The sequence below is a fragment of the Pongo abelii genome, chromosome 10 (assembly GCF_028885655.2).
Source record: "Pongo abelii isolate AG06213 chromosome 10, NHGRI_mPonAbe1-v2.0_pri, whole genome shotgun sequence".
NCBI lineage: Eukaryota > Metazoa > Chordata > Mammalia > Primates > Hominidae > Pongo > Pongo abelii.
Window position 1 is genome coordinate 81,025,378 of NC_071995.2, and position 26,331 is coordinate 81,051,708.

At 39.1% G+C, this 26,331-nt stretch overlaps 1 protein-coding gene across 4 annotated transcripts in view; it reads left to right on the forward strand.

The window, feature by feature from the left end:
- Window positions 1-26,331, forward strand: part of TMTC2 (transmembrane O-mannosyltransferase targeting cadherins 2) — a 455,354-nt gene that overhangs the window by 148,316 nt on the left and 280,707 nt on the right. For 3 of the 4 annotated variants that reach the window (XM_002823551.6, XM_054527438.2, XM_054527439.2), the window contains exon 2: window positions 22,977-23,547. In XM_002823551.6, coding sequence (XP_002823597.1) covers window positions 22,977-23,547 — 571 coding nt within the window. Of the gene's footprint in view, window positions 1-22,976; window positions 23,548-23,600; window positions 23,677-26,331 lie in introns of those variants that run through there. The other variant, XM_054527441.2, reaches the window with a different exon arrangement.

Here is a 26,331-nt window from a genome sequence, read left to right on the forward strand (position 1 = left end):
GATGATTTACTTAATCATTCTGAAAAGAAGGGATAGTAATTTAATTCCACAAACACTATGAGATGGTGAACTTGAGTTCTTCTGTTGTAAATTATGTCACATAAACTGTAATTCATAGATATTTATCATCATTTTATTTTATTTTTTTTTTTTGAGATGCGGTCTTGCCCTATCACCCAGGCTGGAGTGCAGTGGCGCTGTCTCGGCTCACTGCAACCTCTGTCTCCCGAGTTCAAACAATTTTCCTGCTTCAGCCTCTTGAGTAGCTGGGATTACCGGTGCGCACCACCACACCCAGCTAATTTTTGTATTTTTAGTAGAGACGGCGTTTTGCCATGTCACCCAGGCTGGTCTCAAACCCCTGAGCTCAGATTGATTCCGCCACCTTGGCCTCCCAAAGTGCAGGGATTGCAGGCGTGAGCCACCGCACCTGGCCTATTGTCATCATTTTAACTTGTAGCTATTATCACTGTTAGCACTGATTATTATGTATGCTAAATATAGTACATAATAATACTGAGAAAATACTTTAAGGGTATAATATCTAATTGTAGACACTGTAGCTTTTTGATTATCTATTGTATTTGTTTTCACTGATGTCTAAGTTTGCACTGCATTTTGTTGTTGTTCTTGGCGACATCTCACTGACTCATTGACTCTTCCTTTCTCCTAAAATGTCCCAGTATTTTTCCATGCAAATGCTGCTGACTCATATCTTCCTATCCTGTAGCTGCTAGATTTGGATCCAATTTTAGGCCTTAGGATCTAATCGTATTCCTATTAAACTTAGCTTTGTTTACTTCAGTTGGTCATTTAATTCTTTCAGGATCTTTTTGGATACTGGACCCTGTTAATCTAATCATTCCTCCCTGCTTAGAATAGAATCAACATTGTTTTCTTAAATTAGGCGTTCTTTGCAATCTGATTTTTATTTACCTGATTATGAATGTGATGCATACTCCCTATGGAAATTAGCGGTCACTTGTTGGAGTTCTATTGGAGACACAATATTTAGGCAGTTGGCATTGATATGGACATAGCAGTTGGTAAATCGCTGTTGCTCCCTGCCCCTTGAGACTTTCCTCTTACTTGACCCCCTTATGCCCCCACTTGATGTCACATAAACCTCCGCTTGGTCCTTTAATGCTGCACATAGCAGAGGCCCTGTAAAGCCCTTCTCCAGTGCTGTGGCCAGTACCCATTCTCTATTAGTTGTTAATATTTTGAATATCACCCCTGGGTATAACATTATATGAGTAAAATACAGTGTATGTTGGGCTCTAACACCATGTTTCATGTTTTGCTTTGATAATCTAGCAAAAAATAAGAAATAGCAGTAATTTTTATTTACTTATATGCATATATAAAATAGTTGAAACTTCGTAACGCCTCTGGAGAATGGAGTAGCTTGTATATGTTAGTCAGGAAATGATTTTGATAACCCTTTTAATAGGCTTGGTTAAGCCTAGCTAAGTGAGACACTTAGTGGCCTTCCAAAGATATCCACATCCTTATCCTCAGCACCTGTCAATGTGCTAACTTACATGACAAAAGCAAGTTACAGATATGATTGAATTAAGAACCTTAAAATGGAAGATTATCCTGGATTATCTGGTTGGACCCAGTGCATTCACAAAGATCCTTATAAGGGAAAGAAGGAGGCTGGAGAGTCAGGGTCAAAGGAGGAGATGGGACAAGGGAAGTTGTGGTTGGAATGATGTAATCAATTTCTGGCTTTTAAGATGGAAAAATGGGCCCCGAGTGAAGGGATGCGTGTGGCCTCTATAAGCCAGAAAAGGCAAGGAACTAGAGCCTCCAGAAGGAATACAGTCCTGCTGATGCCTTGATTTTAGACCACTGAAACCAGTGGTCTAAGGCAAGAAAAGGCAGAAAAGGCAAGGAACTAGAGCCTCCAGAAGGAATACAGTCCTGCTGATGCCTTGATTTTAGACCACTGAAACCCGTTTTGGACTTATGACCTCCAGAATAGAAATATAATAAATTTGTGTTTGTTTATCACTAAGTGGATGGTAATTCATTCCAGTAACAATAGGAAACTAACACAGATCAATATCCATTCTGGGGGTCGTAATTCAGCCCCTTTGCTAATAATTAAGATTATCTAGCTTTCATTCTTTTAACAGTAACTACAAGTAACAGGATAAAAAAACAAACAAACAAAAAAAAACAATCTGACCAGCCTTCATTCCTTCATCATTGCCGAGACAGGAAGGTTTAGGACTTTGTGTAGTAGGTTGTTCTTTCTCCCAAGCCTACTCAAAATATTTTACTGCTAGTCTGCCATCACTTTTTTCCTTTTCATCCTTGAATTCATTTAGTTTCTAATTAGTATAGTATGTATATTAGTCATCAAGGACAAAATAAGACCATGTTAGATTGAAAATGGAAGTCCAGTTTTCAGAATGATATTTTGACAAAAACTCTGAAGCCTATTCTTGGAGCCTCTCATTGCGATATGATTTGGACATATGGTCTACTTTGTCATAACAGCAGCTTTTGTTCTTAACATGAATTATACTAGAAGCTGGCTTGCCATGGGTTTAACCATCTACTGAGGACCGGTTGATGCAAAACAATTACTAAGGCTGAAGTTCAGGAAATAAGATTGGATTTACAAATTAAATGATTTGATTCAATAAATGTGTACAATGGCTGGGCATGGTGATGCACATCTGTAGTCCTGGATACTTGGGAGGCTGAGGCTGGATGATCCCTGGAGCCCAGGCATTCAAATCTAGCCTGGGTAACATAATGAGACCCTGTCTCTAAAAACAAACAAACAAAAAGGTTACAATGATGACCTCTCAGGAGACTTAAAATATTCAATTAACTGTCATCCCAGAGTTGAATTCTGAAAGTAGAAAAATTACAAAGATTAATTTGGCATTATCGTAATTGTCTGTTTTTGAAGTTGCTATTTAAAGACTGTAAAGGCTTTTGGTCGATAGAAAAGTCAATAAATGCAGAATGCTCCATGGTGAAATCTCTTCCATTCCGACAGCTTTCCAGTATGTTGCGCTAATTTTGCATCATTTAGACCTTTTTAATATCAATAGCTGCCAAAGAAATGGACCAAGGAGAATTGACTAAAACAAAGTTGTGCTGCTTTATTGTGTATTATTCTTTTAGGATTATCTATTTTATTATTTTAAATCAGTAAATTATACATGGGGGCAAATGGCTTCCCTAGTACAGGGATCTCATGTTTGTAGATTATAGAGTAACAGAAGCAGCACTGGAACAGTAGTTCGAAGATGCAATTTTTTCATAATTTTGCTACTTGCTATGAAATCTTGGTTGAAAGTCTTTATTTACATCACAGAAAAGATGAGAGAAAACATTTGTGAGAACACATAATGTATATAAAAAAATACTTTGAAATCTAGAAAGTTCTTCACATACAGTAAGTAATGGTAGTTGTTCTACAAACTTCCCTATCCTTCTTCTCCCCTCCCTTAGCCATTTTTGGGGTCCAGATGGGATCACAAGATAAGGCAGGCTGGTGCAACCAGTGCTCACTTACGGTGGGGACAGCATCAGTGTCATGTCATCAACACCCTGTGACAGCTGTGGCTTTGTTATTCTGATGTTGAATTACTCTCCTATCATTCCCCTCCCTCAAAATGACTAATGCACCATAATCAGTGTAAAAACAATGTTAGTCCCAGAATAGTTGTTTGTGAGCATAATGAAGATAATGAAACTCTTGTTTTGCTTGAAAGTTAGGCTTTTAGTTGAGTGCACTCCCTACCATGATGATCGTTTTCAGCATGTGGAGCCCATTAAGCAGTGTTGGAGCTGGATTCACAGTTTAATGTGCTAACACTGCATCTGTTTCTACCCTGATGATAACACCTGGATCAGTTTATAACTTATGTAGAAGTTTAAGATGTGGTGTAGTTAATTTCTAAAACAATGTTGATCTTTATATGTGTGAACCCCATGGTCTTTTACATTCCAGATGAATCCATTGCCATTTGAACATGTTTATACCTGTGTGTGCTTTCAGAGTGGGAAGTAAAAACACATGTCCCCTCTAGGGGCTTTATTTTCACTTAAATTCTTCTGCAGGGTGACAGTGATGAGCTTATTAATATTTTTTCTTGTTTTTTTTTTTTTGGAGATGAATAGGATGATGCCTTTATGGTGTACTTTTGTAACCTTTATTAAATCTTCATCTCAAATGAATTGCTGATGGATGATTTCCTTCCTGCTTTGTCAAAACACATGCATATTCTCAGTCCAAGCCATTTATGATGCCATAAGTAAGTTATTGATTCCTCTTGGGAGCTGTGAAATGCCTGGGCATTAAAAATTAAAGAAAGGTGATTCTGTTACTGAGGCTGCATGCCTTATCTCTGTGGCTAGCTAAAAGCAGACTGCCAGTTCACTGGAGCTTTGAAAAATGACTTTTCCCAATGACCTGCTGCCTTTTAAAGACAGCAGAGTTTGGAGTTCCTTTTTAAAGTGGTAAATGCCCTTAGAGAGTTGTAGTACAGTTTTATTCCCATTCGAAAGATTGAACTTCTCCCCAGGATGCCCTCAGAGGGGAAACCATTAGAAGATAGGACCACTATAACACTTGGGCATCCTATTCTGTTATTCTCCCCAAGGCAACTTTTAATGTTTTTCAATGTGAGAATCTATCTATTCTGAGTAGAGTGACCATAATAAAGTGCATGACATTCCCTTTTTTTCACAGGTGATCAGATTTCTGATCTTAGACTCTTCTAGGTTGTATTTTAGGCCATCATAAATTATAGCCAATTTACTCCCCACCTGTGTAGGGTTGACTTATATGAAGGGTGTAAAGAGGGCACTTTCAAGTATTATGTTGACCTTTATTTTTAAGAGGTTTAACATCGTCCTGTTGTTTAGAAGTGGCCATCTTTAAAAACATAATAAAGTGTGTAATTGGAAATGCCTGGCTAGTTCTTTTCCTAATTTGTGCAAGAAAAAATAGGCAGAAGACATTATGGTTGTTTTATTAAAAATGATTATCACTAGTCAAGAAGATGTACCCAAGGTCAGCTTCTTTGGTAGTGTGCAACTGTCATCCTTCTGATGAGTCTTCTTCCCAAAATATCTTAATTAGGCTGTGAACAGTGATTTAAGTCCTGTGACTTCTTTTTATTTTATGCTTTTTGATCACCTCACTTAACCTTGCTGTCATCCATCTTTCCAGCTGAGTTTGGCTGCTGTGAACATCATTCTTGTGCTCTCAGATTGGCTATTGGGCTTAATTTATGATTAATGCAAGCAAAATTTCAGATGGGTGCAGCGTGGGAGAGAGGAGCAAAGTCCTAGAGAATATGCAAAGAGAAAAGATAAATGATACCAGTAACTGCATGCTATATATAGGGGTATTGACCACCATTTCAGGAAAAAGTGCTCGCCTACAGCATCCAGGAAGGCGAGGCAGGTGAATCACTGTAACTGAAGCAGTCATTTGTGAAGCCCCTACTGTGCGTCATGCACTGTGCTTTGGAGTTAACCTAGTTACCTTATTTACCGTTCACCATAAACAACATTTTTTAGATGAAAACCTGAATCCTAACAGCTAGTAAGTCCAAGAGGAATGATTTCAGTCAAAATTTGGCAAACTCTAAAGTGTGTGTGTATGTGTGTTTAACACAATGTGGATTTGGGGAGTTGCTTCAGATGAGAGATGAGTGTAGACTTTTGTTTTCTTCACATATTGGAGTAAAAAGTTAGATTGGTTGTTCTTAGATTTCTCTGAATACCATCTTCCATTCTTATGTTTAAATTTTACTTGTTCATTTTATGCCTTGTGAATTTATTTAATTAGCATGGTTACTTGTACGTAGAAAAAATATTATTTTATTGGCAGTGGCCAGGGTGACAGAAATTATGTTTATTGTGATGATCACGATTGAATGAAAATGATCTCATGGTCCTGGTTTTGGGATTTCTAGTCTTTGCAGAGGTTATCTGATATAGTAGTCATAGACATGGAGAGCTAAAAAGGCACTGCGCATATACACCTGTTCCAAGTATATGAATTTGGGGTCAGCAAAAGGCTAAACTATACCATTACTTAAGAGATTTTACTTTTGTTTTGTTTCGGTTTGTTTTGTTTTTCTTTGAGGTGGAGTCTTGCTCTGTTGCCCAGGCTGGAGTACAGTGGCGTGATCTTGGCTCACTTCAGCCTCCACATTCCAGGTTCAAGCAGTTCTCCTGCCTCATCCTCCTGGGTAGCCGGGATTACAGGTGCCCACCACCACGCCTGGCTAATTTTTGTGTCTTTAGTAAAGATGAGATTTCACTATGTTGGCCAGGCTGGTCTCAAACACCTTACCTCAGGTGATCCACCCGCCTCAGCCTCCCAAAATGCTAGGATTACAGGTATGAGCCACCACACCTGGCCAAGATTTTACTGTTCTTAAAGGGACATGTTGGTGCTTCATAATTTATCTGTTCATAACTGAGATCTGAAAAAGCTGATAGTTTTCACATAACATTTATCATATATGTGTATATATCAAGTGGCTGCTATGTGATTTATTTAAAGGGCTACAGAATAACACGTGTTAGAGCTCCCTGAAATCTAATTTATTTCTTGATTATTAAAGTTTGGTCAAGAAATGATATAAAGATTAGAAAGTACTACAGTATATATTAGGATGTCAGTAAATTTTAATGCTGGAGTTAATATCTCTGTCTCTCCCCTCATTCTTGGATGAAATATCTCTTGCCTTCCATGACAAATTAGAGAGTTGCTGGTGGTTTGCGGACCAAATGTTTGGGTACTTTGTGTAGGCTCATCTGTGTTAGTTTTAAATTAGAGCGTTTTCCTCCTTGCCTATCTGTTTTTCATCAGCTCTCCTATATCCGCGTGTCCGAAAAAACTCTGATTTAGCTGTGAGGCTGATTTTAATGTAGGGATGTCTGTGTACCCTGTCATCACTGGCAGCCGTGATGAAACTTCCCATGTTTCGCATGTGTGTTGCTACAATATGTTCAAAGTCTGATCTTTCTCAGATGTATGTGTGTGTGTATAACTATTTTATAGCTGAAAAGGGATGCAGGCAGCAAAGTCTCTGCCAGAATATGTTTTCTATTAAATTTTGTAATATGAAATTATAGGTTAGTGTTTGGCTCTCATAAAGCTGCCTTTTCCACCCGTCACTGCAAGACAACTAACACCTTCTTTTGATTCACATTTTCCAAGATTCCTTAGTGTTAAAAGAAGACTTTCTTTTTGAAATGCAGAAATTAAAAGAATATGGTACAAAAGTGTTTTTTATAGCTTTATTGAGTCTTGAGGGCAGATATATGGATTCCAGACAAAATGCAATAATAGACTGGGATTTTACTTTCAAATCGTCTTGCAAACACTTCTCACTGGAGATTTATTGTACATGTGGAGGAACACAGGCTGCTTTGAAGGTTAAATGGAGTAGTTTGGAGAACGGTGTTCAAGTCCTTTCTGCCTCTTATTAAGTGTATGCATTTCTTTAATTAACTTAACTCCTCCAGCTTCAGTTTTCTAGTTTGTAGCATTATTGAGGATAAATTGAGATAACGTGTGTGCTTTGTAAACTTTGTCAATCTCAATGTAAATATGATGTGGCACTAGTGTTTTATTTTGTCTGTTTAGTTAGCATTAATGCCTTGTTGTTGTATTGGCCCCATTGCGTGATTAAATTTTTTTTTTTCCTCTGGTAGAGAATCTAGACAAATTCTGGCAGAACTGAGAATAAGATACCTCTTAAAACCCTATTTACAATCACAAAGCAGTTCAACGAGTCATCAAAAACAGCACCAGACGTAGTATGTATTGTAGAAATATGGCTTGTATGTGAAATGTAGTTTTCCTGAAACTGAAAGGTAAACAGTAGATAGCATATGTAATAATATGGTGCCGTCTCTATGGTATAGTAGGGCTTTTTATTTTTCTAGGGCTGCCATAACAAACCACCACAGACTGGGTAGCATAAACAATGGAATCTTATGTTCTCACAGTTCTAGACTTTAGAAATCAAGATCATGGTGTCAGCAGGTTTGGTTTCTCCTATGGCCTCACTCCTTGGCTTGCAGATGGCCACATTCTTGCTGTGTCCTAGCATGGTCTTTCTTTTCTCATGTGCATCTCTGGTCTCTGTGTGTGTCCAAATTTTTTTCTTGGACACCAGTCATGTTGGATTAGGACCCACCCAAAATGCCTCATTTTAACTTAACCACCTCTTTAAAGATCCTATCTACAAATACAGTCACATTCTGAGGTGCTGGGGATTAGGACTTCAACATATGAATTTGGGGGTGGCAAGGCGGCACATGACACAGTGTGTGTGGCACATAACAGGGAGAGCAGTAGACAAAGAGCAGTGACAAAGAGTTAAATTCTTGTGTGTGCAGCTCTGATCTTTACTGACCCTAATAGTCTCGAGCAGGACTCTTAATTTCTTTCTTTCTTTTTTTTTTGAGTCTTGCAGTGGCACGATCTTGGCTCACTGCAATCTCTGCCTCCCTGGTTCAAGCGATTCTCCTGCCTCAGCTTCCCGAGTAGCTAGGATTACAGGTGCTCGCCACCACGCCCAGCTAATTTTTCTATTTTTAGTAGAGACGGGGTTTCACCATGTTGGCCAGGCTGGTCTCGAACTCCTGACTTCAAGTGATCCGCCTGCCCTGCCCTCCCAAAGTGCTGGGATTACAGGCGTGAGCCACCGTGCCCGGCACGACTCTTACTTTCTAATATCCACATCCATATCCACTTACTCACAGAGTCATGATGAGGCTTGAAGAAGATCATGAACCTGAGTACATTTTGTAAAATGTAAAAGGGTGATACAAATACAAGGTAGTATTATAACAGGAATACCTGTGAGGGATAGATTGGCAACATGTAAAATATTTTAAGTACAAAAGGGTAAGGATTATTGCAAACATTTGGGTAAAATAAGCTTCTTGGCTATTCTGTATGGCTGCAGGAGTTCTGGGTAAAGAAAGGTGATTTGGGCCAGGTGTGGTGGCTCACGCCTGTAATCCCAGCACTTTGGGAGTCCGAGGCGGGTGGATCACTTGAGGTCTGGAATTCAAGACCAGTCTGGCCAACATGGTGAAACCCCGTCTCTACTAAAAATACAAAAATTAGACGGGTCTGGTGGTAGGCGCCTGTAGTTCCAGCTACTTGGTAGGCTGATGTACCAGAATCGCTTGAACCCAGGAGGCGGAGGATGCAGTGAGCCATGATCACGCCACTGCACTCCAGCCTGGGCGACAGAGTGAGACCCGGTCTTGGGGGGGGGGGGGGAAAGAAAGTTGATTTGGTTAAGACTCAATTCAGAGAAGACAGGAGTATTAGGTGATCAGATAAGCTAAACATCTGGATAATGCATCATGAATGTCTTTCCACTCCCAAAACTTTTCATAGGGCCTGTTAGTTTCTCCCTTTAAAACTTTTTCCCCTTTTACTTTCCTGGTCTCGTAGTTTTCAGGCTGAGGAGTCAGTGGATTCACAAGCAGTGTTCATAGCCAGAGGGTACTTTTCCTATTCACCCTAGGTGAAGATTATGACCCCCAGGATGTGAATTTTTTAAAAGTAATACTTGAATAATTGGAGGAAAATTGCCATGTACTTTATCTGTTCTGAAATGTGTACAGCACATGCGTAAAGGCAAGTATTTTAACTGGGTGTATTCTTAGCTTGCCATGCCTGCATCCTTAGAGAGTACATTTGGATAAGCAAATCCCTAGGCACAAAGATTATACCTTTTGTTCTGCAAAAGCACATAGACCAAGACCATGCACAAAATAGGTGTTATTGGAATCTGATGGTTATAGTTATGTTCTCTCTTTTAGAATCTAGTGTTCCAGCCGGGCGCGGTGGCTCAAGCCTGTAATCCCAGCACTTTGGGTGGCCAAGGCGACCAGATCACGAAGTCAGGAGATTGAGACCATCCTGGCTAACACAGAGAAACCCCGTCTCTACTAAAAAATACAAAAAATTAGCTGCGCTTGGTGGCGGGCGCCTGTAGTCCCAGCTACTCGGGAGGCTGAGGCAGGAGAATGGCGGGAACCCAGGAGGCGGAGCTTGCAGTGAGCCGAGATCACGTCACTGCACTCCAGCCTGGGCGACAGAGTGAGACTCCGTCTAAAAAAAAAAAAAAAAAAAAAAGAATCTAGTGTTCCATAGAGCTCATTCATTTTTGAAAGCATCAAACTTCATAAAAAAAGAGTATAATCTCATATTCATTCCATCCCATGAAGTCAAACAGTACATCCCATGAAGTCAAACAGTAATCATGTTTTTCATGTTTTTAATATAGAAAAACTGTAAGGGGCCGGGTGAGGTGGCTCACACCTGTAATCCCAGAACTTTGGGAGGCCGAGGTGGGCGGATCACTTGAGGTCAGGAGTTCAAGACCAGCCTGGCCAACATGGTGAAACCCCGTCTCTACTAAAAATACAAAAAATTAGCTGGGCGTGGTGGCGGGCGCCTGTAATCCTAGCTACTTGGGAGGCTGAGACAGGAGAATCGCTTGAACCTGGGAGGCAGAGGTTGCAGTGAGCTGAGATCGTGCCAATGCTCTCCAGCCTGGGTGACAGAGCGTGACTGTCTCAAAAAAAAAAAAAAAAGGAAATATATTTTATATATATATTATATATATAAATATATATATATCAATATATAAATATTTATAAATAAATATATATCAATATATAAATATTTATAAATAAATATATAAATATTTATAAATAAATATATAAATATTTATAAATAAATATATAAATATCAATATATAAATATAAATAAATATATAAATATCAATATATAAATATTTATAAATAAATATATAAATATCAATATATAAATATTTATAAATAAATATATAAATATCAATATATAAATATAAATAAATATATAAATATCAATATATAAATATTTATAAATAAATATATAAATATCAATATATAAATATAAATAAATATATAAATATCAATATATAAATATTTATAAATAAATATATAAATATCAATATATAAATATTTATAAATAAATATATAAATATCAATATATAAATATAAATATATACATATAAAAATATCACCTGACCTCAAGTGATATATATATTATATATATAATTATATATATAATATATATATTATATATAATATATATATAATATATATATTATATATATTATATATATATTATATATATTATATATATTATATATATAATTATATATATAATATATATATATAAAAATATAACTAGTCACACATTGCAACATACCACAAATCTTCAAGACCTTATTGTAGGGGAAACATAGTATTAGATGTAAAAATTTTGAAAATGAACTTTTTAATGTAGCTATGAGTTGATGAATACCTACAAAATCGAAATTCATAAATTATGTAAACAAATGCACTAAAAGTGGTTCATGCATAGTACCTGATTTAACTTTTAGGTGTGAGAAAGCTTTACAATATCCCTTCTAGTTGTTTCTAATTTCAAATCTGGAAAATTAGAAAAAAGTTATTTTCATTAAGCTTTTAAATTGAGACTCTGATACAGTGTAGTACAGTGAGAAGGAGGTGAGGTGTACTGAATTATGTTAGGATGTTCTGATATGGATATAGTGACCAAGTGATTATGTGCAAAATATTTATACTGTTTTTCATCATGCAAATTGCAAGTCTGTGAAAAGTAGCTCAAGTTGTTTCACTCATTATTTTAATCAGTGAAAGTGCTTAGAGTGTGGTATTTCTGATATTTTCATGTTGTGTTAGTTTTTGCTTTAATTTTGCAAAATGCTTTTCATATAACATTTAAAAACATCTCTAGGTAACTAAAGTTTTAATTATACGTGATAAACATTCTTTTAAATGGTTTATTAGTTTTCAGGGTCACAGTGTTTTTTGTGTTTTTTTTTTTTTTTTTTGATATTTCCTGTAGAAATTGTGAAAATGACAGCATTGCTTTATCTGGGCAACTAAAGATATTTTTAAAAATATTTAGCCAACATTCTACTTCCTCATCTTCTCCTACTAAGAGGAAAGAGTGCTGGTGCCATGGCTCACACCTGTAATCCCAGCACTTTGGGAGGCCGAGGCAGGCGGATCACTTGAGGTCAGGAGTTCGAGACCAGCCTGGCCAACATGGTGAAACCCCATCTCTACTAAAAATACAAAAATTAGCCAGCATTGTGGCGCACACCTATAGTCCCAGCTACTTGGGAGGCTGAGGCAGGAGAATCGCTTGAACCCAGGAAGCGGAGGTTGCAGTGAGCTGAGATCATGCAACTGCACTCCAGCCTGGGCAACAGAACGGGACTCTGTCTTTAAAAAAAAAAAAAAAAAAGAGGAAAGATTGTCTAGGTAAACTTCTTGACTTGAGATGAGAAGGAGCTTCCTCATCATCCATGGAAGCTCTATGAAAGTACATCTCCAACAGCTTGGGGGCTGAGTTTAGCTGCAGCTGGGGCCATTTTTTTTTATCACAAGTTGACTTTTCTTTTTTCTTGGGGGCCTAGGGTTAGGGAGGGTTGCTGTGCAGATATAGCTCATAAAATTCCTTTATTGCTTATCGGAAAAACTCCTAAAGGGATGAAAGCGGGATCCGCTAAGAATATTCCTTTAGTTTGAAGCCTTAGCATTCGTAGAATTTTCTCAAAACCAGCAGTTATTTGGGGTCCCTGACCATTGGGTGTCTGACAACAGGCTCTTTAATAACTTCCTGTGTTCTCTTTTCATTCAACATGTGTGTGGTAACAATTAAGTGCCAGCATTTATTAATGCTTACAAAGTCATCATTTTTGTCCATGAAAGTTTTACAATCTAGTAGGAAGAGATCAAGATAAAAACAAGCAAATTTGGAAAAGTGTTACCAGTGTAATGATAAACGCTTGTCCAAAGCGTAGTGCCTTCCTTTACCCTAGGGACCTAGAAACCTAACACTGCCCCTAACAACCCAGCACCCCGCACTGTAATTTATTTGCCCTACCTTCATTTCCTACAGGAATCTGAAATACAGTGCTTATCCCCAAAGTAAGATGAGCTTTAGATGCATAGTATTTCTCTCATTCTCTTACCCTGATAGCCAAGTATTTGCATATTAACTGGAGCTTTCTAAATATAATGGCTTATCCCTAAAGAGGTACTCTAATGAAGGGATTATAGGTTAAGTGGCAAATGAGTGCCAAAGACATGTGGCTAAGCCAGTTAACCTGGTGGTTTTTCACAGTTAATTATCATTGAGTGAGTAGAGGTTAGTGGCCTGAGTGAACCACTTTTAGATGAAAGTGATAATTCTCTACATACTTAAAACAATCTAGAATTTTCCAAAATGGTAAATGCAGTCTATCAGTACCAATCATCTCTGATTAGAATTTAATTTATTAACCCAGCAATCCCATTACTGGGTATATACCCAAAGGATTATAAATCATGCTGCTATAAAGACACATGTACCACGTATGTTTATTGTGGCACTATTCACAATAGCAAAGACTTGGAACCAACCCAAATGCCCATCAGTGATAAACTGAATTAAGAAAATGTGGCACATATACACCATGGAATACTATGCAGCCATAAAAAAGGATGAATTCCTGTCCTTTGCAGGGACATGGATGAAGCTGGAAACCATCATTCTCAGCGAACTATCGCAAGGACAGAAAACCAAATACCGCATGTTCTTACTCATAGGTGGGAATTGAACAATGAGAACACTTGGACACAGGGCAGGGAACATCACACACTGGGGCTTGTCAGGGGGTGTGGGACTGCGGGGAGGGATAGCATTAGGAGAAATACCTAATGTAAATGACGAGTTGATGGGTGCAGCAAACCAACATGGCACATGTATACCTACGTATCAAGCCTGCATGTTGTGCACATGTACCCTAGAACTTAAAGTGTAATAATAATTAAAAAAAAGAATGTAGTTTATTAGATACATATTGAGTACTATGTATGTTGGGCTCCAAAAGATAAATAAGATGGCTTTTCAACTTCTAAGGAGTTAGCAATATATTGGGGAGATGAAGTTTCAAGACAATAGATGAATCAAACCTGAAGATCATTGAGAGATTCATGTCCAGCCAAATTCCTGTCAATCCCATGAAGAAGAATCATACATGACAGAGTACTGCCAGTTATTCCTGCTGCTCCATCCCTCAAGTTTCATTCCATCCATACTTACTGTATTTTCAGATCTCAGACTTGCCACGCTCTCTCCTGTCCCAGAGTCTTTGAAAATATTGACTGTTGGCCTGGAATAATCGCCACAGTTTCCTTTCTCCTTCATTGAACTTTTTACGTGTAAGCAGATATGCTTTCCTCCTGGAAACTTTTGACCCTCTAAGACATTGGGCATCTGTTTTGTGTTCTCCCATACCAGTCATTCTTTGTATTAGATAGTATTTATCATACTACAGAGAAACTCCTTGTACATTTATTTGCCTTGTCTACTTGGCTGAATATTTAATGTCAGGGGCTCTATTTTGCTCACCATTCCATTTGCAGTGTTCTTCACAGTGCCTTGCTTATAAATGAATGAATGAATAAAGGAATGAGTGAGTGATTTTCTTTGGACAGACATTCTATTTTATTGGGAAGTGATTTTTCACTAGAGACAGAAGAGGGAATGTTAAGATCACCTGTGTGCTATTTTCAAAGCATACATTTCTTCCCACTCCTGAAATATCTCCCATATATCATCCCATTTAAGATCCCTGATATTTGTAGCAAGCAGTCAGTTTTGTTAATGGGAATGTGTCAATACTCAAAGTCAAAAGCCAGCATATTCTGCCACAATAACTAGGAAAGGCTTTGAGAGGACAGTGGCTTTGCAAATGAGCATTGGTGGTTGAAGCATATTTGGAAAGATGTAATGGTAGAAGGATAGTAATCCAGGTAGAGAGGGAAAAGAAATGGTTTGAGCGGCAGCATAGAGGAAGAGAAGTTTGGCTGAAATTAGCATGCATATGGAGAAGTGATGGGAGATTGGCCTTGAAGTCATCAAGAGGAAGGCTGTGAATGCTGAGCTGTGAAGTTTGTTTATTATGGTAAGAAATAGGGCATAATGAGGGACCTTTGTGGAGAGGAGTGCTGGTGTTAGAGTTACATTGCAGGAAGTTTTTCTATCCATAGCATGCATAATGGATCAAAGTGGGAATGAAGGCAGGCAGGGATAGCTATTTAGTTCAGTTTAACAATATTTGTTGCATTCCTAAGATGTGTTGGACACTGGGAGAAAAGACATAATTCCTTTCCAGAGGTGACCTATAGCCTAATGAAGGAAAGAGAAAAAATGATCAGGCAGTTTTAATAAGCATGCTAAGCAATGCAGTCAGAAAATAAAGCAGGCCTGAATGAGCGTAAGAGAAAAGGGAAGTTAGAGGCAGATTCAAGGGAAACTTCTGAGTTGAATTTTCTCTGAGGTCCTGAACAGCTTTAAAATGTCCTTAACCAATATAAAAATAGATATAGGAGCAAAACCATAAGAAGCTGTCATGTACAACCTTAATTTCAGTGATGGAAGAATGATGATATTCAATAATGAGATTGTATGAAAAAGAGATGGTTTATGGGGAAAATTAGTTTGGATTCAGACTTACTAAGCTTAAGGTACTGAAACTACCAGTGTTACATGGGAATTACACAGTGCCATACTGTTTAATACGCTTTTGGTTGCAGATGTCAGAATAGCAACTCAAGCTACTTTATGACTAAGAGGCATTTATTGGCTTATTTGACAGTATAGTACTAGCTTCAGGTATGAGTGGATCCGGCTACACTAGGAATTGCCTTTATCTCCTTGATTTTGGTTCTTTTATCTTGGCTTCACCCTCAGGCTGACCCTGTCTTCAGGCAATTCTCAAGCAGCTCTAGGATTTTTAAAATTTCATTCTTAAAAGAAGATGCCTTTTCCTAGTACATAGTTGGTACCATATTGACTCCTGCTGCCCTTGCTTGAACCTAAGTCAATTGTGTGGCCAGTGCTGGGGGTGGGGAGATACAGTACATTAACCTTTCATCTGGGGGTAAGGGCAGTGTCATCCTACCCACGTGGACTGAGAATAGATGTGGACTATTCTTAAAAAGAAAACCAAGACACTGTTACTAAAAGGAGGGTGTCTGCAAAAACATGTAGTGTCCATTGCACAATGCTATATAAATTCCAAGCATTTTAAGTTAACATTGCCTTGTTTGATTTTTAACATGACATTTTGTGAAAAGCGTCGTTTACATTATCTGCAAACTATAGGTATGGAAATGGAGCTTTAGAGAGGCTAACTCACAAAGGCAGCACACCTAGTGTTAATAGAGAACCCTGGATTCCATTAATCTTTCTTCCATTCAAATGTGGATATCAAATGGACAGTTGGAAGTGTAGGCTCATGAGCAACACCCAGGCTAGGGTGAGTGGAGTCATATAATGGAGAAGTCATCCCTTGAGTTGCAGTTGTTGGATATGACCACCAAAGAGGTGGAAATTGCAGAGAAAAAGAAGGCCAGGGGATGGGACCAGGAGAGAAACAGCCACATTTGGGAGGGTTAGAACAAAGTCCTCAAAAATATAGGAAGAGAATGAGAAAAGTAATGAGAAGAGTAATGTGCTAAAGACTGCAGTTATCACTTGATAAATGCTTATTGTCTTTTTCAAAGTACCAGGAAAGCTTAAAGGAATTTTTAGTGAAATATTCATGACCACGATCCACTGATTTTTGAATGCTATAAACATGATGAAGACAACACTGTGGGCCGGGCACAGTGGCTTACGCCTGTAATCCCAGCACTTAGGGAGGCTGAGGTGGGCGGATCATGAGATCAAGAGATCAAGACCATCCTGGCCAGCATGGTTATACCCCATCTCTACTAAAAATACAAAAATTAGCTGGGCGTGGTGGCGTGCTCCTGTAGTCCCAGCTACTCCGGAGGATTAGGTAGGAGAATCGCTTGAACCCAGGAGGCAGAGGTTGCAGTGAGCTGAAATTGCACCACTGCACTCCAGCCTGAGTGACAGAGCGAGACTCCATCTCAGAGAAAAAGAAAACAACGTTGTGTTTGCATTGATGGCTAGTGTCAGTTGTTTGGTGTTGATGTAATAATAATAGCTAACATGTGACCAGGTGCTGTGACTCATGCCTGTAGTCCCAGCACTTTGGGAGGCCGAGGCGGGCAGATCACCTGAGGTCAGGAGTTCGAGACCAGTCTGGCCAACATGGTGAAACCCCATCTCTACTAAAAATACAAAAATTAGCCGGGTGTGGTGGTGGGCACCTGTAATCCCAGCTGCTTGGGAGGCTGAGGCAGGAGAATCACTTGAACCCAGGAGGTGAAGGTTGCAGTGAGCTGGGATCATGCCACTGTACTCCAGCCTGGGTGACAGAGTGAGACTCTGTCTCCAAGAAAAAAAAATAGCTAACGTGTTACCTATGTTACATACTCACATTATATTGCATGTAATCATTTACTCTTCACAATGATCCTATAAGGCAAGCATAGTGCTCTCTAGTTTACAGTTGAGGAAACTAAGGTACAGAGAGGTAAAATAACTGTGTCCGCTGTCTTACAACTTTAGTGTATCCAGTTGACTACACAATGGATTTTCTTAACTGCTGCATTGCACTGGGCAGCACTGAAGCAGGGCAGGTTAACAAAGGCCAGTCTTTTTTCTTATCTTTCTTGCAAAGAACATTTCAACCTACTGCTAATTTTTTTTTTTTAATTTAAGTTTGGCCTTTGCTTACTTTCAAGTAGAACAATTGAAAGCATGTCAGAACAGCACCATTTGATGTTGGAAGAATCTAAGCGTCATTCCTGCTCTGAAGGACTAATGGTCATTATTTACATGGGTGCTTATGACTGAAAAGGTCACAAGACAAAAAAAAAAACACAAAACAGCTGTGAGAGAAAGACACACAAGGACAGTTTGGGTGACAGTGTCACATCGTTCATCAGTTTTACAATAGCGTTGGCCTTTGTCAACATTTTCTAAAGGAAAAATCATAAGGCAACAAAAACAAAGAGCCACAAATGAACAAACCTGGACACAGGTTAAGACTTCCTTGAAGACTTAAGAGAGTATCTTTTTTTTTTTTTTTTAAGATGGAGTCTTGCTCTGTCGCCCAGGCTGGAGTGCAGTGGTGCGATCTCGGCTCATTGCAAGCTCCACCTCCCGGGTTCACGCCATTCTCCTGCCTCAGCCTCCCGAGTAGCTGGAACTACAAGCGCCCGCCACCACGCCCGGCTAATTTTTGTGTGTGTGTGTTTTTAGTAGAGACAGGGTTTCACCGTGTTAGCCAGGATGGTCTGGATCTCCTGACCTCGTGATCCACCCTCCTCGGCCTCCCAAAGTGCTGGGATTACAGGCGTGAGCCACCGCGTCCGGCCGGAGACTATCTTTTTGCTTCAAAAAGACAGTTTCTCAGTCCTGTGTTCTCTAGGGAATTCTGCCAACAATTGTTTTTTTCCGGTATCTACTGCTCTGAGGTTCTCCACCTTTCCTAGAGTGGAAAATATCCTGATTCCTTAGTGCCTTTCTGAATTTTCAACACCATTTCACGGAAGCAACCTCAAAGATTATATCAACATGAAATTTTGTTTTGAGTCAAGGTGTTTCATTAGCTGTGAAATAGCAGAAGTTTTACTATTTCTATTTTGGACTCATAGAAGGAAATGCAAATAGATCAAAATCTATTATGCTTAGGTTTGAATGACTCCCTTTTTCTTATTTTGCTGGAGGATTACTCAGATTCTATTAAGGCCCTGTTGGTCTGTATCTTTCTTAATAGGATGTTGAGGTGGCTTAATGCATCCCTTATCACTGACTTGCATGTGTGACATGGCTTGTATGTTAAAGTCCAGTACATTTTAGTCTTCCATATTTTTTATCATAATATTCATTGGTTAAATAAAATCCTACTTAAGCAGATAACACACATTGGAGAATTTTATCATACTAATGTCTGCCTTGGTATAGTATGTTTTTCACATGGACCAGATACTCTTTTGCTCCTTCATTTTTGTTTTGTTAACTATGTTTATCTTTTTTTCCATGTAAATTTAGGGCTGTGTTTCAAAGTTTTTTTTCTTTTTTTTTTTTTTTTGAGACGGAGTCTCGCTCTATTGCCGAGGCTGGAGTGCAGTGGCGCGATCTCGGCTCACTGCAACCTCCACTTCCGGGTTCAAGCAATTCTCCTGCCTCCGGCTCTTGAATAGCTGGGATTATAGGTGACTGCCACCATGCCTGGCTAATTTTTGTATTTTTAGTAGAGATGGGGTTTCACCATGTTGGTCAGGCTGGTCTCAAACTCCTGACCACAGGTGATCCACTTGCCTCGGACTTCCAAAGTGCTGGGATTACAGGCATGAGCCACCATGCCCGGCCTCAAAGTTTTTTTTCTCACAGTAAAATTATGAGATGTGTTAATTGTGTTCTTTGTGTTGAAACCCTTTTTGGTGGAGGGTCTTTGGATATAGTAATCTTGTGGCTGTTGTAGGCTGCTAGATTTATTGCTATAAAGATAAATTCCAGCAGCTTTGAACAGATTTTTTAATGGGTGTATTTTTTGTCAAAAAGCCTTTACAGAGTTGGTTATGGCATTGAACTAATAGCATGTAGAAATCCAGGTTTGGAAAAGATGATTCTTCATTCTTTGGGATCTGCCACAGAAAGGATGGACTATTATTCTAAACAAAGTGTGCATCACAGTTTTTCTCACTGCCTTGACAAAGCCTTATCCCAGAATGCTTTGCCTTTGAGCTCTCCACTGCCCTAGCCTTGATGGTATGACGGTTTCTGGATTGATATTAGAGATATTTACATCAATATCTAGGTTAATGTCTAGTTGAAGTCTGGGTTTCATTCTGTATTGCTTAAAATAAGCTCTTTCTGACAACACTCTGGCAGTTTGGCAGTTTTTTTTTTTTTTTCATATTTCTTTTAAATTTTAATTGTAACCCATCAAGTCTTAAGCAATTACTTCTGGGTAGACTCTTGATGAATGTCATAGCAAGGTGTTTTAATTTAATAGATCCAGAATAACATCTGGTCCTAATATTTTAAAAGCCAATTTGTATGGAAATTTATTTAATACACAGTCAATACATGGAGACCTGCAAAAATCAAAATCAAAATGGAAAATCAATCTACTGTTCTGTAATAGGTCTTCTGTTAATAAAGGATTTTGCTCATGACTGGGTTCAACTGTTACTAGTTAACACTCAAAATATCAGTTTAGAAAAGGTAGCAGCTTATTTCTCACGCTGAAGAAATAGGAGGTAGTTAGCCCAGGGTCACTATGGTCTTTTGTAACAGGGACTAAGTTTCCCTCAATCTTACTGCTCTGCCCTCCGCATGATTTCTATTCCTAAGGACACCTTGTGGGCCAAGATGGCTGCTGGAACTCCAACCATTACATATGTGCTTCACTCAGCAGGAAGGAGGACGGGAGGGGTGGAGGGGAAGAAGTCTAAGCTTTTCCTTTTAAGGACACTTTCTGGAAGTAGTAGACAAAAATTCATCATATGATCATATTTAGTATGAAGGGAAGATAGGGAAATAAGTTTTTTTCTAAATGACCACATGCCCAACTAAAAATTAAAGTTCATTTGTATGGAAAAGAGAGAGAATAGATATTGGGAGACATTGAACCATCCCGGCCACATGGAGTAATTGAAGATTTTCACAGATCTTTTGCCTTTTTATTGAACATTTAGAAAAGTCAACTAGTTCTTATTAGTAGATAATATACGTGTTATTATATGGATTAGCATGGTATTTGGCACATTGTATATAATCATCAACTTCTGATCGGCCTATTTTAATTCTAACCCCAAAATGCACCTAATTTCCTAGGTTATGGGTCAGGAAGACTTTAATAAGGGACTTTTCATAGATGGTATCCTAGTCTTTATATAATACTAGCAGCAGCTAACAGGGCAGAGAGATCATTTGCACTAGGGTGTCCAGAACACGCATGTATATGTAAAGCACTGTTCTCTGCTTCTCTGTATAGAAGACAAATGAACAATTATACATGTTTATTAAATGATTTCAAGATAAAACTATTACCACAGAAACCGAAGCTCAGAGAGGTTAATTGGGAAGCAATCTAGAGAAACAGTTGAAAACTATCATGCCTAGTCATTTGAACTCAATTAGAATACTAACTCAGTTATTTCCACTGGTGAGATCACGTTAGATGGGTTTCTTAATCTGTTGAATCTCCGTGATAGTTTGTTTTTGCAGTCAGGCAGTGAATGAAAGAGTTAGGACTCAGGAACGTTTTCCCTGAATCCAGGGTTTTTCCAACCTGCTTTTCGGTAGTACTCATGTGGAAATTTCTCTGATCACACCTGCCTCACAAGAGAGGGCAGAACTGGTGGAGGGTCTACAGTTGAACATCATTAAGACAGTCTCCCACCACATAGTCTTTATCCACACAGATGCCCATAGCTCCTTAAAAAGCCCTGGTATCAGACTAGGCAAGAGTTTTCTAGCTCTGGAGTTCTCATTCCTGTGCCCTTACTAACTCATGTGTCTCTTATATGTTCTGTAAATACAGAGATAGGTTCACTAGGGATACAGAAAGACTCCAAATGCCACTCTGTTCTCGGGAGAATAGTGGCACAGAGCCAGGATGTTCCAAACTGAATAATTTAATGCCACCTTCAACGTTTGTACCTTATCCACATATGTCAGTACTTTTGAGTCTTTAATCCTTTTCTTTATATTCACTTTTTAATTTTCAACAGCTTTATTCTGAGCCAGATAGCTAGGAAATCCAGCTTTGATATGGTAATGAAATTTACTTTCAAATAACCTTAACATAAATATAACCATTACAGTTTTTACAAAGTGCAGACATCTTTTTACATGTCCCCAGTGGTAGACGGATCATATTTTGGGAAACCCAGAATAGTGGAAAGGGAATTAGCCATGAAGCTCTGTGTTACTGTTCTCAACTTGCGTGACTCTGGGCCAGTTATTAATTAATCTTTCTGAACCACAAACTTTCTCACTTGAGAGATGTAGAGAATAATATCTTTCTCATCAGTGTTGCTCTAAAGATTAAATGAGAAGATGTAGCCAAGGAGACCAGCATGGTGTTTGGCAGTATATCAATTGTTTAGCAATTAGTAGGTCCTTCCTTCTTGAAGTCTGTTTGAAAATAACAGGCATGCAAATGGAAACCATCCTCAAAAGCAAGAAACAGTGAAGCACCATGAAGATTTCTATAGAGGATAGTAAGTCCCATGAAAGCTAAGAAGTGGGAAAGGCTGAAGTTTATTAGAATGCAGTAGGAAGGGAAACACTGGATAGATGGAGAGCCATTCTTCCTAGTCTTTCCGGTTATCTGGGCCCTTACTACTCAGCATGTGGTCCAAGGACCATCAACATCAGCATCACCCGAGAGCTTATTGGAACGTGGAATCTCTCTCTGGCTTCTCCCCAGGCCTACTGAGTCAGAACCTGCCTTTTAACAGGGTCGTCAGGTGATTTGTATGTATGAGAAGCACCGGGCACTGATATTCCCTGTAAAATTTATTAATTTATTTCTAGTAGGAGGCTAGTCCTTGCATCACCTGGGCCTTGCTTCTTAAAAATGCAGATTCTCAGGCCCAGCCTCGATCTGGAGTATTCATTTTTAGCCAGTATGTCACATGATTTTCAGGGCAGTTGTTTGGCAGACTGCTACATTAAGGCTTAAACCAGTTGAAGAACTTTATTCTTCAAAGATATTTGCATTTCAACAAGGAAGGAAGCTTTTAAGGAAGAGAAAAACAACCCTCATTGTGGTTTTAGTAAGCGTTAAGTGGAGGACCTGAATTCAGCTTATATGTGCCTGGAATCCCATCACAAAGCCACATAGTAACAAAGCTTCTGAGAAAGGCAGTATCTTATCAATGTCATATTTTTTCTTTTTTCTTTCTTTTTGTATTTTACATTTGATTTTTTTTAACATTTTGTTTTTTAGCCGTGCTATCAAGACTAATCAGGACCTTCTCCCAGAAACTCCATGGACGCACATTTTCTACAATGATTTTTGGGGCACTCTTCTAACCCACAGTGGCAGCCACAAGTCCTACCGGCCACTCTGCACTCTTTCTTTTCGCCTGAACCATGCCATTGGAGGGTTGAATCCCTGGAGCTACCATCTTGTCAATGTCCTGTTGCATGCAGCAGTCACTGGTCTCTTCACAAGCTTCTCCAAGATCCTCCTTGGTGATGGATACTGGACATTCATGGCTGGCTTGATGTTTGCTTCTCACCCCATTCACACGGAGGCAGTGGCAGGAATCGTGGGACGAGCCGATGTCGGGGCCAGTCTCTTCTTTCTCCTCTCCTTGCTCTGCTACATTAAACACTGTTCTACAAGAAGCTACTCAGCCAGAACCTGGGGCTGGTTCCTGGGGACAGGACTGTGCGCAGGATGCAGCATGTTGTGGAAGGAACAAGGAGTGACTGTTCTCGCAGTTTCAGCAGTTTATGATGTCTTTGTCTTTCACAGGCTGAAAATAAAACAGATATTACCTACCATTTACAAAGTAAGTGATTGTTGGCTCTTGAGCATTGGATTACTGAGTAATCTACTTGCTTACTCCTTTGCCACCATTTAAAAAGCAAATTTGTTCCTCTGCAAGCAGAATTTAAAATAAGTTCCTTTTTGATCTTCGGTAAGTGGAAGTGTCCTTTTGACCTTTGTACTAAGCAGGGTTTTAGTCACTGATTGTTTTATTTCTCTGGTTTCTTACTTTCATGATTTCAAGGGTGGTAGAAGAATAATTTTGCCTTGTAAAGAATATGCACCTTTATTATTTATTGAGTTCTTATTTCTAGATTTCTGCACAAATTGTCTATAATCTGATAAATTGTCTATAACGTGTTTTTGTAAAAAATAACATGGCTGATAATAGAGCTAGATGCTAGACTTTACAGGGGAAATCCTCTGCCATTTGTTGATATTACTTTTCCTGAGTTGACTTTGGAAAAACAGTCCTTCCCTTTAGTGCACTTGGAAGTCAAATTCTTAAACAATGAATCATACTCACCTTTTCCTCGTGGTAGTGCATAAAAATAGAAGAGTCAAAACAGAAAATGGTTATTATTGAGTTTCTCCCTGTGGCCAATTAAGACCTTTGCCTTAGGGCATATTTGTTTCCCGTATTCCCTTAGTAGTATCCAGTACAAAGTTGTTTGAAGGCCACAGAAGCATTTTAGGATCCCCATACACTTGAAGAGACTGAGCAGTTTTCTGCTAGAGCACTAAGGAGAGGCATTGAGGGGATGGGGCATCTTGAGAAATTGTCTGTCTTCCCATCTCCCCATCCTCTTTCACTCAGAATAAACTCACCGTTGCTTTGACTTTGGCGTGAAGACGAACTGGGCCAGGGTTTGCAAACTTTTTTGCCTATCTTTTGGATACAAGTGAGGAATTAAAGTTTTGGATACTTTGCTATGAGGAAACTGTCAAGTTTTCCTAGTTTTGACTACTTTTTCAGCATCGATTTCTAATTTTATTTAAAATTGAGAAGAAATTTAAAAACAAATTGAGGCAAATGCAATTCGAAACATTAATTTTTTTTAAATGCCCCCTTTTTTTTTTCCTCTTAAGAGGCAGAGTGATCTCTGCTGTGCTTTTTCTCTGCTGGAAACCTAACCTTTTCACTTAAGAGTATTAAGGGCTTAATGAAGTTGTTTTGTGATTTCAGTTAAATGCTGAAACTTTAAAAGAAACTCTGGTTAGAGTTTGAGGCTTGAAAACAACATATGGTTTGAAAGTCAAGCTCTTAATTTCAAATCAATTTTAATTCTTTCAAAGAGATTTAGAGAGAGTAATTGTTTTCACCTAACACAATGTCATCGACAATAGCAAACTTTGTTTTATTAGAAATACAACTAGGAGAAGTGTAATTCATGCTCTTTGTCCTTAGGGAGGTTATGATGTATTTGAGGATGCAGGCTCAGTGCTGGCTGTTTCAGGACCTTGCATTAGTCGCCTGTGAAATATTGTGATTTGTTTTTTTTTTTTTTTTTTTTTTTTGATGCGGAGTCTCACACTGTCGCCAGGCTGGAGTGCAGGGGCGCGATCTCGGCTCACTGCAACCTCCGCCTCCCAGGTTCAAGCGATTCTCCTGCCTCAGCCTCCCAAGTAGCTGGGACTACAGGCATATGCCACCATGCCCAGCTAATTTTTGTATTTTTAGTAGAGATGGGGTGTCACCATATTGGCCAGGATGATCTCGATCTCTTGACCTCATGATCTGCCCGCCTTGGCCTCCCAAAGTGCTGGGATTACAGGTGTGAGCCACCGCACCCGGTTGTGATTTCTTTTACAGAATTTCCATCTTACCATCTCATAAGTTAGGGAATTATTTGGCTATGATGATTCAGGATTTACTTGTAGGACCTAATGAAGTTCTCTGAGAAATTTACAGTCATCTAAGCATATTTTCAAGGGCAGAGTTGCCCACTGCAGTACTCCTTCCTAGAAATATGTTCTATGCAATATTTGGGACATACTTATAATGGAAAATTAACCTTTGTTTCTCTGAAATTGAAATTTATCTGGGCATCCTGTATTTTATTTGTCAACCTTATTCATGTAACAGCTGCTTCAAAAATAAGAAATGCCACTAGCAAGGAACTCTTGAGACTAAAGAGTGTGAAGTTCCCCATGTTAAGAGAAAGGACTTAATACTGTTGAAGGTTCAGTGTCCTGAGAAGTTTCCAGATGGCTCTTTGCCCAGACTCTCTTGGCGACCAGCGCTTGCAGGGCTAGGCAATGGCAGCAGCAAGGGTAGTGGTCGGGACAGCAAGACTTTGTCTGATATTTGCTATTCTGTCGTAGCTCTTTCTGTCATTCTTAGGTTTGGGGCCAAAATCATTGGGGATAACACATTTTATAGATTTTTGTTGTTGTTGTTTTTGAGACCGAGTCTTGCTCTGTCGCCTAGGCTGGAGTGCAGTGGCGCGATCTCAGCTCACTGCAACCTCTGCCTCCCGGGTTCAAGCGACTCTTCTGCCCCAGCCTCCTGAGGATCTGGGATTACAGGCATGTGTCACCAGGCCTGGCTAATTTTTGTATTTTTAGTAGAGACCGGGTTTCACCATGTTGGCCAGGATGGTCTTGATCTCCTGACCTCATGATCCGCCCTCCTCAGCCTCCCAAAGTGCTGGGATTACAGGCATGAGCTACCACGTCCAGCCCATTTTATAGATTTTTAAGGACCTGTAGGATCATCTTTGCCACTCTCTTCATTTCCACCTGGGGTGTGGAGAGCCAGAGATGTGTAGGTAACACAGAAAATGATGGAATCACTAGGACTGAA